This window comes from Trichoplusia ni, chromosome 4 (assembly GCF_003590095.1).
Source record: "Trichoplusia ni isolate ovarian cell line Hi5 chromosome 4, tn1, whole genome shotgun sequence".
Lineage (NCBI taxonomy): Eukaryota > Metazoa > Arthropoda > Insecta > Lepidoptera > Noctuidae > Trichoplusia > Trichoplusia ni.
In genome coordinates this window covers 8,583,269-8,602,522 of record NC_039481.1, presented here as the reverse complement: position 1 = coordinate 8,602,522, position 19,254 = coordinate 8,583,269, and the positions used below count along the sequence as shown (strand labels likewise).

General features: G+C 34.2%; 1 protein-coding gene across 1 annotated transcript; it reads right to left on the bottom strand.

Moving 5' to 3' along the window:
- Window positions 1-162: 162 nt before the first annotated feature.
- On the bottom strand, window positions 163-18,552 carry LOC113493039 (gustatory receptor for sugar taste 64e-like). The gene is made up of 12 exons (XM_026870820.1): window positions 18,544-18,552; window positions 13,580-13,652; window positions 12,154-12,333; window positions 11,591-11,749; window positions 11,037-11,216; window positions 10,253-10,401; window positions 9,728-9,850; window positions 8,461-8,615; window positions 7,906-7,959; window positions 7,288-7,450; window positions 3,969-4,058; window positions 163-1,007 (listed from the first exon to the last, which is right to left on the bottom strand). The coding sequence occupies exons 1-12, from the start codon at window positions 18,550-18,552 to the stop codon at window positions 912-914; spliced, it is 1,431 nt and encodes a 476-aa protein (XP_026726621.1). The 3' UTR covers window positions 163-911.
- Window positions 18,553-19,254: the final 702 nt, after the last annotated feature.

Here is a 19,254-nt window from a genome sequence, read left to right as displayed (position 1 = left end):
TGAGTATAAATAAAGACATTATCTTAAGAAAAAAGCGTGTAAAGAACTAAACGTTATTGTGGTTCAATATTTCAATTCGACATTACCTGATTCTTACTTTATCATATATATAGCATACGACTATTCAACTTAATTTATTTTCAATGTAAATGAAGTCCACCCATAAGAAACCACACAATAATATACAAAAACACAACAACCACAATGATACAACATATTTATTAACCAATTAAGTTAACATTACTCCATACAATGTTTGTCCCAAGTCAGGCAATTAAACAAACTATTAGGAATAACTGCTACTAAAATGGTCTTTAACAGAGCCTTTAGGCATCCAATTATTCTAAATTAAGCCCCCGGGTACGGAATGTGGCCCGAGTTCAACTGTTACTCTGGCTCTATTGAGGACTAAAACAGATATTGACTGTATTACATAAATTGATAATTATTATTACCATAGTATTGCGTATTTTGATATTTAGAGATGTCCTACTACGAGATTATTTTGATAAACTGAAGTATAAGATCTGTTAGTAGTGGTATTAGCAGGTATTTTTACGATATATTTAAGTTTCGGAATGCATGTATGTTCCCATAAGGTGTGTTTCTCCGGTCGGGTCGGATTGGTAACATGCATAACCCGTATGACAGTAAGGGGACACTGAAGGCACCTTTCGGCGCTTACCGCATCGGTTGTGAACTAAATATTTCCCACGCAGATGGCTGGTATCTTGTGACACTAGCCAACGTTCACTATACTGTCTACTGACTGAACTGACAAGCATCCAAATGGAATAACAAAAAAAAATGTTATACATATCTTTTACAGTATAGAAAGTTTTTCAAATTTTCTTAGCCGAACTACAATGGTTGTTCTATTTCGTAATATTAATGTATCTTTTAAGTCCACACTAAACTATATTGTTTTCAATCGGCTCGGGCGTTACCGGTGAGACTCCGGCGAACTGCAACAACACCAGTTCATAAGTCACAATAGTGCCGGCTATCTGAAACAAAAATGACGCATTGATAAAATTGTATATTTCTTGTAAGGCCAAAGTTCTTCTTGTTTCCCTTCTATTCTATTTGAGGTTATGGTGTTCGAGATGTCTTTCAGACAGCAAGCTCATCCCTCTGTCGCCGGTTGGGTTTAGCTTAGCATTTCTTCTAGCTTATTTTACTTACACTTTACATGCTAGTCATTTCTTTATTTAAGAAAGGGTCTTATTTTTTGCAATTACGCAATTAAAATTGCTTTTTATCATTGACATTATTATAGCCTATCTCCGTTCACTATTTCAAATATATCATCATTATAAAACCCTATCAGCGTCTGCTAATCATAATAGCACTCGTCCAGAAATAGAGAACACGTTGCTCGGTTTCAATATAGTCATTTCATAAACTGTCTCCGATAAACAATCATATAATACCGAAAATGTCATACCCAGCTTATAATTACTAAGAAACAATTTAACAAGAAATAATATAATAACATTGTGATAAAGTTGCGATCTAAGAAGCCGTCATAATTGAAGACTTGTCTTCCTTCGAAGCCAGATACAAAGGGATCTCGTAATACTAAAACCGCATAACTGAATTGTACTCCGTAATGAATGGCTTATATTGAGAGATGTAGCGATTCTTTCAGCACGAGCGTCTAGAATAAATCTATACTAATATATAAAGCTGAAGAGTTTGTTTGATGTTTGTTTGAACGCGCTAATCTCAGGAACTACTGGTCCAAATTGAAAAAATATTTTTGTGTTGAATAGACCATTCATCGAGGAAGGTTTTAAGCTATAAACCATCACGCTGCGACTAATAGGAGAGAAGATACAAAGGAAAATGTGAAAAAAAAACAGGGCAGATATAAATCATAACTTATAACTTCTACCAACGGGGACGAAGTCGCGGGCAACAGCTAGTTCAATATATTTTTGATGTTTTTAAATGCTGGTACATTTTATTTGTCAATGAAAAGCTCTTTCCATAAAGAGAAGGCTCATTTTTATTATTTACAGTACGTTTGCTATTTCAAAATGATGGTCAAATATGATAATAGCTAGAGAAGTTACTTAATTTAATCTATCCCAAAAAGTAACGATATTAACTCACTCAGTCCAAAGAAGAAATCAAATGCAAAATCTTTTCAATTACATTATTATATCTTAAATGTTTAGTTTTCGTTATTTTGTTATTAAATACTAGCGGTTGCCCGCGACTTCGTCCACGTGGTTTGAAGATCTTGTACCGTTTTCGCAGCGCATGCAACGGAAGCCCTCAAAGATTAATAATTTTCCCTGTTTTTTCCACATTTTCCATCGTATTTTTGCTCCTATTAGTCGCAGCGTGATGGTTTATTTATATCCTAAAACTTTCCTCGATTAATCGTCTATTGAACACAAATAATTTTTCAATTTGAACCAGGAGATCCTGAGATTAGCGCGTTCAAACAAACAAACAATCAAACTCTTCAGCCTAATATTTATTAGTATTGATTAGATATTTTGGTCAGCAGAAAAAAAATATTCTTCAAAATATAATCTAAATTAAACACATTTATAAACAATATACAGTGTTCGAAGATTAAACTTTGAATTAGTTTTCAAAACTAAGGTACTATTAGTATTATTTACAAGATCTTAATAATGAATATAAAAAAAATGCACTTTACATATTATAAAGCAAATTCTAGGTTTATTAGAAACAGCCCTAAGATAGGGCTGCCTCCATTTGAAACAATTAACCAGTTTGGTCAATTTAGTAGTTATTATTTAATTACAAACTCTCAAACTATTTTGAGTCTATTTCAAATACAATTATGAATTTAATCCAATCTTTATAACAAATTTAAAAACAATAAATCGAAGTTTAATTAAAATGACATTTACCGCGATTTTACTTAGATAGACCAGATTTTACGTCACAGAGACTATTTTATACTGGTTTTTTTTACCTGCTTTTGCTATAGGTACCAACTTTTATTGTTTACAGCTGAAGCATCTCGTTGAAATTTCGTTTAGGTGAGTGTAAATTTGATCTAGGCGTCATTGAAAGCGTTTTCAACACCCACTCAAAATCAATGTTTGGGAAGCCCACAGATATTTGAACTAAGTGTTTGTTTTCTCAGTATTACCCTTACCGCTAAAAGTAGACTGGATGAATTACTGGCAATTATTGTTACTAACCTTAAGTGTTACGAGTTGCAATATCTTTAGTGATTATGGTTTTATTGTTGTGCTGTATTTGTTAAAAGATTTAGCGTACTTACTTGGAATTAAATTTTCGATCATAGTTCTATGTATCACTGTATTTAACGCGTGATGGTAAAAATACTAGTAAAAAAAAAATTTAAACTAATCAGATAACGTATATAACTCATTATTAAACACAAGCTAACTAGAAATCATAAAATATCAAACAACCAACTGAAATATAAAACCAAGTAGACACAAATTGACAACCCTATATTAGGGCTGTACCACAGTTGAAGCAGCGAAGCAACGCAAATCCGATGTTATTATTTAATTACAAACTCGCTTGGAGAAATGAAGACGTTGGCTTCGAGACCCCGTTCAAGTTACAAGAGGACGACGCTGATTGGCCGGAATGTTCCGGTCAAGACTTCGAGTAATTCCAGATTTTGATTACTATATAATAATAGTGTCACGTTTATTGCGAAACTATTGGTGCTATTTGATTTCCAAATAATTAGGAACTATTGTGATTGGTAAGTTCCAATTTTCGAGTGTCAAATTCTTCAACTATATTATGCCGATGTAGGGCAGGGTGGCTAATGAGAATAGGGGTTGGAGGGCAGAAAGAGGTTTTTGAAGCAACTTTTATACTCCGCATTTTTGTATTACCAATTTCGATGGTAAACAAGATAGCCATGTGCAGCTAGCTTGTTTTAAATGTGTGCTTGTATGTATCGACAAGGAATCAGATAGTTACAAGTAACTTACTGTTAGAACTAATCCTCGCTTCACATTGAAGAACTGAAGTCCGCTGAGCGCCACCGTATCCCCGTGTATCTGGTCCAGAAACCTTTCTATCTGAAATAAAAACAAAGTTGAATTCAAATCTAGTCACAAAATATACAAGAAGGAAGTTTCTCAATCTGCACAATTTGCTTAAGATGAAAAGATACCTAAGGAAAATATATTTTTATTGAGCTAGACCGGGTCCATTGCCAGGCATCCTTCTTCCAATGAATAGAATGATGTGCTTTTTGCCTCATCAAATATCTAGAGGATTAAAGTAGAAAAAAATCTGGACAAACTATGAAATGAGGCTAATTATTCAATTTATTTCAATCATTCAATGATGATGTTTAAATGAACTTAAAATATGTAATTTTTATGTATGAAGTGGACCTTCTTATCTTCTTGCCTTCGGCAATCATTTCCTACTTAATAGTTCAGTTTGCCCGGCTTGTGTTAGATAATGTTTGTTGCAAACTTTCCGTGGACTGATTTTGGTAAAAATAGACATGTTGGCGGTAACGGGACTTTAGGAAAGTTTCACAAGTATAGTGATAATAAGCGTGTTTTGTGTTGCTATTCTTTGGAATAGAAAGTCAAGGTTAAGAAACCATGGAAGGTAGGGTAATAAAAGGCGGACATTAAATTATGGTATGAAGTTTGTTTTTGGATCTTAACGAAAATCCATTCATAAAAATATTTGTCTGGTCAAAACCTAATGGAGGGCAAATAAAATGACTATTAGGTCATTTTATTTTTGACTAGCTGTTGCCCGCCACTTTGTCTGCTTAATTTTTAAGATGTGAAAAACAATAAAGTTTAATAATAACGATCATCGCAAAAATGTAGCGCAACATTTAAAAAACGCGCCTTTTTATGGTGATCTTTGTTTTAAAATTCTTTCGTAGCTATTTTGTTTTACATTTTGAGCTTGCTTTTTTGATTTCCATGTTTTATGAATCTAGAGGGCCTCAATCACTATCAGATGTTTGGATCAAACATGTTTCAGCTGTTTTAATGTTTTTTCTTATTTTACCCCAAAGAGAGGGGTTTTATAACTATGACATATCTGCCTGACTATCTCGACGGGTCCTACGTATATGGGCCAAAATGCAAAATGACAACTTTACAGGAGAGGCTTCCAAAGTTTAAATTTACTATAACTTCAGATTGATAAAGTCGAACTTTACGATTATTTGCTTGTTTACTGAGGCAGCTATCCTCCTCATATATACAATGGTATTTTATGTATATATTATACAGGTTTTATTTTACGTCATATTGGCCATTTTACATTAGTTTCTGTTTAAATTATTTTTCTTTAAAGACACAGTAAAAGGGCCAATGTGTCATTTTGGCCATCATACGCGGAGTTCGCAAATTAGCTAAAAGCAGATACTCATTTCTCAATGCCAAATTTACCAAATCTCGACCTCTGGACAACTTTGTTCGGTAATTGAATACCATCTTTTATTATTAAACTAAGTTGTAACCCAAAAAGTCAAAAACACAACAATGACATTTCGTGTTCATAGCAGTTTGGCCGTTGTCCGTTAAACGTATAAGTGTCAAATATGCTGATTGGTCCGAACAACGAAACAAACGCGCGAGAACTACCCTTAGGAGCTTGTACGTTTAAATTCACGTTACATAGGCCCTTCTACAGTAATAAACATGTTTCTATGCAGAAATATATAGTTTTTAATAAGTCACATGATACATTACATCTTTAAGATACATTTATCAGCAAAAAGTGAAAATCACCAAATTGTTAGTTTGGCCCATATACGTAGGACCCATCGATCTATGACATTACAGCTTCGGATCGGATTGAGCTATTTCAATTTAGTTTGATTTGTATTAAAGGTGAATTATGTATTCTTAGACATGTTTAAAAAAATCGAGCTGTTTAAAAATTGAGGTCTGTAATTAGGAAAGAATAACAGGAATAAAATATTGAAGACTTATCGAGCGAGTTCTTAGTTTTGTTCGATGATATAATTGGTGGCAGAAAAATGAATTTGGAAATCCGATTGTCAAGCTAGAGTATAAAATAGCGCCTCTGCTAAAAATGCGATACTTTCGAGGATTTTATCTTATTTACCCGACTGCTTTAGAGGGTGGGTTATGTTTTTCGAACACGTCTGTACTTTGGCCCGCCCTGCACCTCAAAAGTCTGGACGGATTATGACGGTTGAGGTATCATTGATTAGACATTATTGAAAGACGTAAACCGGAACCAAATTATTGAGGCTCCGGTGACTGTTCGTCTGTCTGTCACTTGGCTCTATCTCAGGAACCGTTATAGCCCTACAGTTCTTAATTTTCACGCATGATGTTTTCTGACGATATAAAGAAGATGTTCAATTATTTTTGTGGACGGAACCGATCAAGTGAGGGCTCGGCAACTGTGGTTTTTGTATAGATATTATAAGGTATTGCAAAAAATAATAATAAGAGTATTAATAGTTTATGTTTCTTTTATTTTACTTGAGCAGTAGTCGCGCCAGGCCAATATTAGACTTGAAAGAGAATAAAATGACTAATATTATGAAAATGATTTATTTTCGAAAAAATATATTATTGCTCTACCAAAGTCTTAAGATAAATAGCGTGATGTTTTTTGTTTAAATTGATGACCGTACTGCCCACTACTAAATTTAGTGAAAATACACCTCATAATTGTATTACACGATATTACGGGTGGGTCCAAAAATTTAAAACTTTACTGCTCATGCCCCTTGCATAGTAGCGTTATGGTTTTTGTATATATGTTGTATCAAGCGATCGACAATGTTCATGCAAAATTTGAACGAAATATATTCAGTAGTATATGAGATAATTTGATATTTGTTGATAGATATAAAAGGCTTTTGCTCACTCCCTGTAATGAATAGCGAGATAATAAGTAAAAAGTATGTTGACCAGACCTTTTGTTGATATTCTCTGAAAATTTGAATCAAATCTATCCAGTACTTTCCGAGATCTTTCCGGACATACATACAGACAAACAGACAAACAGACAAAAATTCTAAAAATCATATTTTCGGCTTCGGAATCGTTCGTAGACAACCCAGCAATTATTCTTTAAAAAAAATATTCAATGTACAGTTTTCACTTTTCTACAATTTTATTATATGTATATAGATCATTTAATGACGAATTTTGTTTGCTGATGATAATATACCAGAATCCAAACAAATTAGAAGAATTATAATCAAACCTAACGGTACTCCTTCAGACATTTTATGATGATAAGTGGAGATCTATAATGATTTTTATACCATCTGATGGTACCTACCTCGACGCAAAACGTAGCGGATGACACGTCATACAAAGAATACGCCGGCTCTAAACTTGCTGAATGGACTTTGGCTGCAGTTAAGGACACGGCAAGGGCCCTCGCAACCAGGAAAATGAAGGAATACGCGAAGTATATTGAATTCTCGTAGCCACGGAACAATCTGTAAGAGAGAATGTAAATTATAATGTACAATCAGTATTTTTTATAGATGTCAAGTTAACTAATAAACAGAGATATTTGGAGACAGTCACATGAAGTTTCTTGCCAGTTCTTCTTCATAGGAATCATTTTGGAACCGTGTACCTAAAGTCATAATTGTACAATTTTAAAAGCGACTGGAAATCATCCTATTTGAAATAAAAACTCTTGGCTTTTGATTTTTTGAGATGAGATAAGCATTTCTGTGATCCACGAATGCTTGTTCTAAGTCTAGGTGTTTGTGAAGCCCCTGCGGCACAAGGATTAAGTTCCTTGCTGCGCAAATCGTTAAAAGATTGTAAATTTTGAATGCGACTTGAATATAATTATTTAAGCATGTTTAGGTAAGTGTAACATTATACACTTTTCTCACACATGCTTGTTCATTAGAGTGACTATTTATGTTTATTTATTTGCCTGTAATCGGCAGCAGGATGTGGTCGGCATCGCGGAGTGGCGCTGATACCTCCTCTGTAACAAAAAAATATAGTTATAAAGAAACAATATAAATTTATACTTATAATAAATCTGTACATGAAATATACTTAAAAAATAACTATTAGGGGGTGATTAGTGATCGATACTGATGCTAAAAATGCAATCTGTATGGCTGTTTGTTATAAAAACAAAAACGAGAGGTATGTCAATGCAGGCACTATAAGATTTGATGGATTTCAAAGGTAAATGTATTTTTTTAATGTTCTAAGACACAATTGACATCAGTGAAAAAACCATCGTTAGGCGACCTGGCTTCTAAATATTGGAAACTGAAATAGCCCACCAGCAGTGAGCTTGTGTATCCATGCGGGAGGAGGCATGTTCCCAGCAGTGGGACGTACATAGGCTCGTATTACAATGTTTTGGCTGTAAGTTTGGAATATGGCAAAGTAGACTCAATTCCAAGAACATCAGTTCCCCGTTTCATAACACGAGTCCAACTCTATGAAGACCAAGTTTCAAGATAACACTTACGAAAACGTGTGTAGCAGCTGTGAGCAGATGAAGAACAAGTTACTCGCGAACGACGTGAAGACGATCCCCCCGATGACGTCATCAACTTGCCGGACCAAGTGGACAGATCTGTTATAATCCTCGCGTATCGTACGCCAGAAAGAACATGGCGAATTCTGAATAAAAAATAAATAGGTGATATTTTTGTAAATCTTTGGCAGTTTTCCCCTCTGCTCACAAAAAAATGTCTTATTGCCAGATAAAAGCATTTTCACAGATAGAGAAGGATGAAACATATGAAAAAGGGCGTCAATGTTGTAGTGCTTACATGGCCTCTACTAAATTAAAAATCATCACAATTATTATAATAACATTTTTTCAATAACGATTTTGTCACGCGAATTGGGCAGAAGAATCCCATAGACATCGAAAAATACAAAAAATTGGTAAATTTCTGGCTTCCTAATTAATCATGTGTCCATATACTAAATGATCTTAAATATTAATCGCATTTCCCTTCGCTGAAAAGCCTGACAGTATAGAAAGAATGACTCATTTATCCGGGATGTAAAAACTCGAAAGGTTCAAAGCAGTCAGTGAACTTGTTCCGAATATTATTGAGTCGTGTATGAAAACTTGACTTGGAGTGATTGATACGCCGGTGCACTGAAACACGGAAAGAGGAGCGGCGAGATGGATGGGTTGTGTAAAGGATGATATGAGTGGGAGCGGCCTGAGTGATGAATGGAAGAAAAATGTGCATTGACCCCGAATAATTGGGAACAGGACAGGAAAATTATTGGCCCAGCTACCACCTACAAGGGTGCACGATCAAATTACACTAAAATTACGTTCGGATTTTTCCGCTACAAAATTTTTTGGGTAGGTTTTTTGAACGTTTATATTTTGAAGAAGCTGGGTGTGGTTGTTTTTGTGGATTTAGAAGTAATAACGGTTAAGGTGGTTAAGTAGATTGTATTAAAAATTGTCGGCCTAAAACAAAATATGATCTGGTTTGTTTTCAAATGCACAGGGCCTACCAAGTATCTGTCTAAACTTTAATGTTATGCGTATTTTTTATGCATTTGTTTAAAGTTTCAGTTACATAAAGTTTTCATTTCAGATTTTCTAAAATTGCTTAGTGTAACCTATGATCAATGCTCAATCCTTTTTTATGCCAGTTTTTGCCCAGACGTACTTACAGGCTGGTAATATAACCGACACAAAAAACAATTGCTACACTAAAGATTATAGTTAGTACATAAATGAGAAGGAAAAAGTTCCGTACCTTATCCTTAGCAGCAAGCACACGCTGATTGACCTGCTCAAGTCTCGAAGTCACATAAATACTCATGCAAATGACAAACAAGTCGGAATAGTTCCAGTTGAACGTGCACTGAATGTTTATGAACTGTAAAGAAAAATAACAACTTTGAGTATTACTGAGGCAATTCCAGTTTTACTTATGACTGAAGTTAGCTGTTTGTGAGAAGCTGTAGGTACAAGATTGGACTTTGGATGTCTTTGTAGTATCGTTTTTGAGGAATTCAATTTGAAATTTTCTTATTGAAGTGAAGCATTTTTCCCCGGCTTCCTTCTCTAGCTCTCAGAAGAAGAAGAAGAAATTTAGAAATTAATAGTTTTTAGAACGATTTCATTAGATTTACAATTCAGAAATAACTCATCAGCAGACTAGTTGGTTTAATCACGTCAAACCCACAGAGCGTAACGTGTCGCGGGTTTAATCCCCGTATAGGACAAGCATCCTGAGTCTGAGCGATGAGTTAAATGAAAAAAACTCAAAAATACTTACGTGCATCAAAACTCCTATAAAATTATTGTAGGGAAAGAAGGAGAACAGCCAAGTGAAGCGGTGTTTTCGTGAGGTCTCGTAGAAGGGACCGTCTGGTTCGCAGTCTATAGCTATGGACGAAGTATATATCTCCGAGAACAAGTGCTCCACTGTAAGTCAAAAGAGTAAATATACAGGGTGTCCAGTAAGTAGCACGACATGCTGCAGGGGATCGAAAGCGAAATCTTACTTAGATTTATATAAGATTTCGCTGAACATATATCGTGTTGTATTGATAGGTAGTGACCCTAGCTATCATCCCCGGCAGTATGTCGTGCTACTTACTGGACACCCTGTATGTATGTAGTTTGTATACTTCAATTGAACGTACATTTAAACTACCTATACCTTACTCCTTCTTCGTTTTGGTCTAATGGTTGTTCCACAACTTCCACAATACAACGAAATCTAGCTTTAAATTAAACATATATTATCTTATTACACAACTGATCAGCGTACTAATATTTTTAAATGCAGACACATTATAGAAAATTTATAGACGCACACAGTATAAATGATTGTGCTCATCACACAGTCATTTATTGGGAGGGAATCGAATTCAAGACCTTCGCTTATAGAATAGAATAGAATAGAATAATTTATTTCAGACGTAGGCTTAGCTGTCAGCAACACTAAGAACTAGACCAACAGGACAGTTAAATTAAAACAACCTATCTATACACCTAACATGACAGCTAGAACTACTCAAAAAGTGAAACTATCAAATTTATTAAAATAAACTTACGAAAAGCCAGAAACAAGACGACAATACAACAAACATTAAACTTTGTTTTCAATTTCGTGTCCGCGTTTGGGTCCGCTGCCTCGATCTCAGATATTTGAGCACTCAACTTCGGCCAGTGCTTCGCTACTCGCAAAAAAAGGATCGTTGTTGTAAACCCTAACGAGTAGAATATTAAGTCGACTGAAATAAAATAATATTATTAAAACTGCGAATATAAATGCCATGTCTAGTGCTTTTTGGTATCCAAGGTCACTGGTAACTCAAAATACATTTCCCAGAAAATTAAAGAGGGAGTCAAATGTAACTAATTTTAACCCTCATTCAGATGACCGTAAGTTAAAGGTTTCAGAGGTTTTCAACATTTTGTAACACCTTATGTGGCACTAAAGAGTTACATTAAATAATCCTTATGACGCTGGGTATTCCACAAAAACATTCAAGACTAAATATATATAAACCCAAATCAGCCATAAGCAGTAACTTCATATAAAATATAGTACTTATTCAGCTAAATCTTAGTCAGGCAACGAGGTTATCTATAAAAAACTACTTACTGGCAGTTTCCACAGGTGATTTGGAATATGTAAAGAAACTGAATAATACCAGTAACGTCACAACTATCTGGCTTATTATTGTTACTATAGTGTACGCAAAATGCCATGATAGGTATTTGAACCTGCAACAAAAGCATATGTTCCATAAATGTTTGCCATCTTTTTAATTCCGGACAGGCCCTTCGTAAACAAAATAAATCCAGTCTACTAAATTTAGCCATTTAAGTTTCATGCATGGGCAGATTTTTCAGCAGTTTTTTTTAGATATTCCTAAAAGATGGTGCAATAAAGAAACTCCTAAACCACTACTTATTTAGGTTAATAAATTTAACAATATATTAAACAGATACTGTTGTTATCCAGCCTCTGCTTGGTAAAGGCGTTTTCCAGGGCTTTTTACCATCTATCTATACAGAACCACGCGGTACGCGTTGAAACCGTCCCGCCACTACTTTCTAGACCGACCTTGGTGCGAAGTCAATTCTCTGGCTCCTATTGTGTGATGATCTTTGTCTAGTGGCCACTGCCCATGTGGTAATTCTAGTGTAGTATATTTAGAAATTATATTTTAATCAATACTTGCCTAAGTTTCGAAGGATCATCCCCGCCAATTCCAAGTATGGGAATCAACCCAAAGCATTGTCCAATGATCAGCGTCCCCTTGATCGCTTGTTGGAAGGTGACCGGACTTTTGACCTTCTTAGCTGAAGACTTGTGTTCTTGGTAACGGAAGTGTATGGGGTCTGAAATATAAAAATAAGTTGGTGAAGGAAAAAACCAGAGGTTGGAGAAATGAGAAGACATTTCTTTATATTTGGCTTCTCAATAGACTTTTTGATTTTAAGAGCAATAAACCTGCCTAATCCTGCTTCGGTCATGAATGCGTGATATTTTTTTTTGCCTAATGTTTTTTGTCCAGCCTATATGTCCGGAAGTATTTGCGTGTAGGACTCTCACTTGACCAGTCTTATTTAAAGCCTATTTAAAGCCATTATATTGGTTGGTGTCACCTAATACTGACGTCACGACACTATACCCTTCAAAACTACGTCTATAGACAACATCAAATAAGCGTAAGAGAACTTTCTTTCCAAACACCGCATTCTTTGAATATTAAAAATAACAAATTACTCATTCATTAAACATTCCTGGCTTAAAAGTAAAAGGGCAGCAATTTGCGATCCCTTTGTGTACTTAAATATTTCGCCGACATACTTTACAGTCCAAAAATTAAAGTTTTTATTGCGAGAATAAACTACCATGTTTATTTCATCTTTGTAATTAGATGCTGTAGTGAAAAGGATGATACAATCTGGCGACATTAATGTTTTATATCTGCTGTATTACATTTTTAGGGAGGAAAAAGGAACTAAGCTGTATTTTACGATCGCAGATGTGATAACTAATAGTTGAAACTTTAACAGGTCGCTGTTGCCGCTATAAAAACAAGAATGAAATGAGGCACAACGAGATTAATCAACTGTTTTAAGGTCATATGTTTGGCGGGTGATTATTTTTTGGTAATTTTTAATTTTCAATTGCTACGTATTGCATTGTACGAAACGCAAATCACTACATACATAGTGTGACTAGCACTGGACCGGCTTTGTTTACTTATTCCTTATTGAGCAATTATTTATTTAGAAATAATAAAAAAATGTATTTACACCAAAATTTATATAGGACAAAAAGTGTCTATGCGATACAACGAACACAACAATTTAGTTAAAAACAATGAGATTTTAGCTGATCTTCATTTGCATTTACAAAAATTCAGATTCTTAAAAGATGCAACAGTTTACTCACCCATTCAGACCCTACAGAAGTCCTTAATGAGCTGACGCGGTAGCGAAGTCACAAATCAAAAAGAACTCGTCTCAAAACCTAGCTAACAAGTCGGACAATCCCGATAATTACGCGTATGTAATCGATGCATCTTTTAAGTATAGACTTAATCACGAAAGCTTCAACAAAAATAACTGTACTTACAATTCCAATCACTCTTATAGGTTTTAAACTTATCTAGTGAGTAGAGATCCATCGTGCAAGCCGACGCGACCCTCTGCCATCATCTAATCCATTTGGAAACAAACTGTAGCTCTATTACTGATGCTAGTGATAAAACTAATGAACCACCTTCCCATTACAGACCTATAAACATAGTATATTGTGAGTTGTAATACTAACGGGATTATTGTAAAGTGTTTGAGATAGGATATAGTTGTTAATATACAGGTTGGTATTTAAGGTGGTTATGTAATCTATTATGTGCTTGGTCATAAGGGAAAGAAATAGATTCCAGAAAGATAGCCGTCTATGCTTAAACTCGATATTAAAATGATCAACGTAAATGTAATTCGTTATAAAATAGGTAATTAATTCATTAAAAATTATGTCAAGCTAATTTATGGTCTGGAAAAAGTGTTGTTGCGATTGACAACGGGATCTTGACAAAAATATACAGATACGATTGAACAGACGGACAGAAATGCATTAAAATCTGTAATGAATCTCACAAAGTTAAAATGATATCTTGAATTTTACTACTCTATGTAAAGCTAAACTTGACTAGATAAGACATTGCTAAACAAAAGCGAAATACTAACAATCAGAGTAAAGTTTTGACGACGACGACAATATTGACTCTATGACAAGCAAAACAATATATAATCGTACCTACATTACGCCATAAGTCAATGAATCGAGAAGGGAAAATAAACCTTATCTACTTGTTCATAAAGTTGCTTTTACTCTGGCATTCCGTTAAAAGACATTTACATTTGAAGTTGTAAAGACAAGACACGTGTATATTTAGTCCATAATTAATTTTACTCAAAGCTTTTAATCTCAAACTATTCGCTCAAAAGTTCTCAGATTTTCGGACAATTAAGTCCGGAAAAGTTTTGAAAAAGGAGGAGCTCGTGGCTAAGCTATAACCGCATAAGTGATTCGATAGCAGGTTAAGCTATGCTTGACGCGGTTGGTCCGTAGATGGGTGACCATCTTTGTCATAACGAGTTCCTCCGTGTTTCGGAAGGCACGTTAAATTGTGGGTCCCGGCTGTTATTCCTACATCTTTGACAGTCGTTACAGGTAGTCAGAAGCTTGAAAAAGTCTGACAGCCAGTCTAACCAAGGGGTATCGTGTTGCCCGGGTAACTGGGTTGAGGAGGTCAGATAGGCAGTCGCTCCTTGTAAAACACAGGTACTCAGCTGAAACCGGTTGGACTGGTAGCCGACCCCAACATTGTTGGGAAAAGGCTAGGCCGATGATGATACACCCTTTGTTTAGAAGAAAAACACTTGAGTTCAACAGTTTTCCTGCATTTGATTAATACTTGTAGTTTTCTGTTCAATAACTGCTCGCGATTTGAGTGTGAAACTGATTTTTTAATTTATGAGAAAACAACCCAAGTAAGTGCTTTTTAATTATTTTTACGTCGCCTTGAACTGTAAACTAAACTGAACTAAACTGTATTTAAGGCATAAAAAATCTCTGAATACAGAAAATTCAAATAATAATTTAAAATTAATATAACAAAGCCTTCTTTTATAAATTTATTGTTATTTAGTTCCAAATCAACGTAAACAACTGAAATCGTTTTTATTAGTCATTTCAGTTCTGAAAAAAGAAAAGAAGTAAATTGAAAAACGATTAAACTAAGTAACTTAAAGTAATTAAGACATTTGATTCGATATCTGTTTTCATTAAACTTTTTGATTTATTTACTGGCTCTGCACGCTAATGGTTTTTAAATGATCAGACAGTTTACTAAAAATAATTGGAAACTAGTTTTTTTGTTGTTTTGCTACACGAAAGACATTATTTTTCAACTGGAAATTAGTTGTTAATAGACATGGTGTTTATATTTAAAATTAAAAATTGCATAATCAGTCCCATTTTTTTCATCATTATGTAAAGGATTTTTAGAAAATATTTTTAAGTGGTATCATCCTGTCATTGTTTGTTGAAATTCATATTTTAATAAAAAAATAAGGAAGCCTTATTTTCAATACTAAAATTCTAAACAGATACACATAATATGTATACATGACCTTAATCCTTAAACCACGAACAAAATAAACCTTGGAAAATCTGTTAAATTAAATTGTTATTTATTTAATGAATTAATTACCTAAAATTAATTGCCAACTTAGCCGGAAAAGGCGTAAGAACTACCTACAATAAAGAAAATATATTACGCCAAAGCAAATTTAATTTTATAGTCTTTAACTCTCTTATTAAGAGATAATTCAATATTATATTCCTTCGCCTCAAACTGCCTGAAATTGTCCAATAAAACTGAATTACACACAGCTTTCGGTTTTTATAACTTTTATAATGAGTGTTTTAAAATTACGAACTTTATAAATTTATTATACACCTTTGTAAAAACAGAAATAACGTTTACTTAATTTATTAATTTGGTAAACCTAACAAAACGATGCTATAAAATTTTACTTATCGCCAATACTAAGAAATTACATGGAACTATTTTTATTTTTATGTTAAAAAAAAAATGCGCATAAAAATGTAAAATTTTACAATTAAAGGGGACGTTGGCGACGTTGACCATATATTATCATTGACAAAAAAAATTAATCAATAAAAAATCGACACAAATTTATGGAAAAGAACTGCTCTATAAAATTTAACGAATTATAAACAACATCCCTATTCGCATGATACTTAAAACAGAATTTTACCGACGAAATCCGAAACAATATTTTTGTTTGTATTTACAATACTGTGCCAACATCTACAAAATTGACCTATACCGATCCATTGGTTTTCTGAAGCCTTTCGAAAAATATCTTCCTCACGGCTACTATCAGAGAAAACAAAACCAAATCTACTTACCATAGAAATCAGGTAAACACAGTAAAGGTTAAGCGTATACTGACCTAAAATTTACGAACGACAATCAAGGAAATGACATACGAGTATAGGTGCACGATGTAATTTTGCCGCGAACGATTTATCAATAGAAACTTCATTTCGTAAAAATATTCAAAACGTTTGTGGGGTTGTAATTGAAATTTAAATTGCAGGCATTAGTCTGAATAAAGGCTAATTATTTCTTTATGACAGCCTAATCTAGTAGTATTGCTGCAATTGTTGTTCGTATAAAAATGATTAAGTTGAGTTATACTTGCTATACTGTGGGTTTCGTACAAAAAGGCTGAATTGAACAAATCGGTTGGTTGACAAATTCCTGTCCCAACATACGTATGTCTTCGCAACGCTGCTTAACCTCTGCCTTTCCTTATAAATTTCAACTGTTTATCTATTGCGGTTCATGGAAAAGCCTGGCAACAGACGGACAAACAGGGTTGCTTCAGTAATAGCCTAAAGTATTTATCCTTTAATACAGAACTCAAAAAACGTCATGAAAATATATTCAATAACCATTAAATTAATGAACTCCTCTTCTTATACAACTTGTTTAAAAAAACTTTGGACATATTTTAGCTATCGTTAATGAAAATTAAAAAAAAATTGCGTCTAAAAATGGTAATATAAATAAATGGAGTTTCTTGCCGATTCTTCTTCATAAGAATGACACTTTGGAAAAGTGCAACTAGAGTCAGTAATGCAACGTTTTAAAAGTGCCTGAGAAACGGCCTATTTGAAATAAAAACTTTTTGATTTTGATTTTGAATAGACCACTGCTACCAAGAAATCATCCACCAACTCTTAAATTAATTTAATATTTCAGCTGTGAAAGCGTGACAACGTGCTACGAAACTTCTACAACTACAATAACATTTCTTTAAGATATTATTGTAGATCCTTAGTAACTTCACCACAATTTTCCCCTGCATCTGATAGATTAATTGCTACCACATATATAAAGACTTCCTACGTTACCAGCAACGTTACTTGTATTTCAAAACTCTACAATATAATGTAGAGCCAGAATAAACAATGGCAATCTGTTTTCTTCGCGAGTGATGCTGTTGATATATTTCACCACGCTTTCACCCGCTTGGCGTATATCTCAAATAAACATTGTATAATAACACTGTTAAGTTTAAATATCCAATTTTCTTTTGCGAAGCGAGTTTTGTTAATGGGTTCGTTTAGAGGTTGCAGTTTTGTGGTGAACGTTTTCATTGCAATTTTCGTTTTGTACACCTGAATATGGCTACGATTAGTGGTTGCGATAATGCTATATACTAACTGTGATATTTTTTTGATTTTATAGTTTTGGAAAAAACACAATACTTCTAATTAATATTCATAACAATATTTTCAAGTCATGTTTGGTAAGCCTGCCCAGGTCTGACCATCATTTCAAATAGTCTTCGAATTAACTTGGTCATAACAATAATAATTTTATTAAGACCTACGAAAGACACGCAAGCTTCATTCTAATTCTACAATTCCTTTCTACTCACACATAAGTTTCAATTTATTCAAATTCACAATCACTTTATCCTTAATCACAATCCCCGATTGCCGCATCCATTAACCAAATCAATTTCCTTCGTTCATGTCAGTTTACACTTACCTAACGAACCTTTATTTGTAACGCACCCTACGTTTGCCCAAAACTTGTTAAATCAGTTACATACCGGAGCAAATAGAGCCAAAACTGTTAAAGTATTTCTGTACGGTACACCACATGTGAAACGTAACAACGAAACTGAAATATGAACTTTAATACTTTGACTTAAAGGTGCTTTTAATGTTGTTATTTTATTCATATTGTGCGGTTTACTGTTCTTGTCCTACAAATAAAGTTGTTAGTTTGTAATACACTGAACATGGAGTTTAAACGCTTGTGATGTGAAAGTGAATTTCATTCATTCAATCAACATATATCAGGAGTAAATAGTATTTCTGGACGAATTTGGAGACATCAGTCAATGTTACGGCTATGTTCAACTCATGCTACTTCTGTCACTGGAAGTTGTAAAGTGGGGAAGTTATTTTTTTACTTAATATACCAAGTTCATTTCGACTGCACGGATAGCCGAGTGGTTGAGGTCATCGCGCCAAACCCACTTTGCGCGACGTGCCGCGGGTTCGATCCCCGCGCAGGACAAGCATTTGTGTGATCCACGAATGCTTGTTCTGAGTCTGGGTGTCCTTGTGCATGTGAATTGTATGTTTGTGAAACACCCCGCGACACAAGGATTAAATTCCTTAGTGCGGGAGTCCTCATTGTCCTAATTGTCCTCCCAGACAATTTTAAAAACACAATACAACAGACTATTACAGCAATATTTTACACGAAAAGCCTCTATATTACATTTGATCTGTTGTTCATATTATACTTACTACTAGAAGTAAATTATACTGATATCAAATAATGAAACTTTACAGCGATACATAAGGAAACTCTCACACTTTACAAACTTTTATTACCAGGGCAGGGGCCTAAATATTCCTTCCATATTTCTAGTCAAACGTTTTTTATCGGGCGACCCTACCGCCCGCAACAATTCATGAACACCCATCAATACTTTTATGAACTTTGGAGGCGTAAAGGGCTGATAATGCCCTCCTAGGTTACTTTGGGATCCCGTCGATAAACTTACAATTTCTGAGAGTTACTACAAATTGTATCTAGTTTTTTTTAGAAATACGATGTTTTGTACGACCTCTTTAAGGGTTCTATCATAAATAAAATGGCTTTTACCTGTCCTTATATCTGG

Bases quoted from the DNA above. Each gene is read 5' to 3' on its own strand.
- LOC113493039 (XM_026870820.1), bottom strand. The intron at 4,059-7,287 runs GTAGGTACCATC...TTTTTATTTCAG, and splicing joins CCGCTACGTTTTGCGTCGAG to ATAGAAAGGTTTCTGGACCA. The intron at 1,008-3,968 runs GTAAGTTACTTG...TTTTTGTTTCAG, and splicing joins AGCGAGGATTAGTTCTAACA to ATAGCCGGCACTATTGTGAC.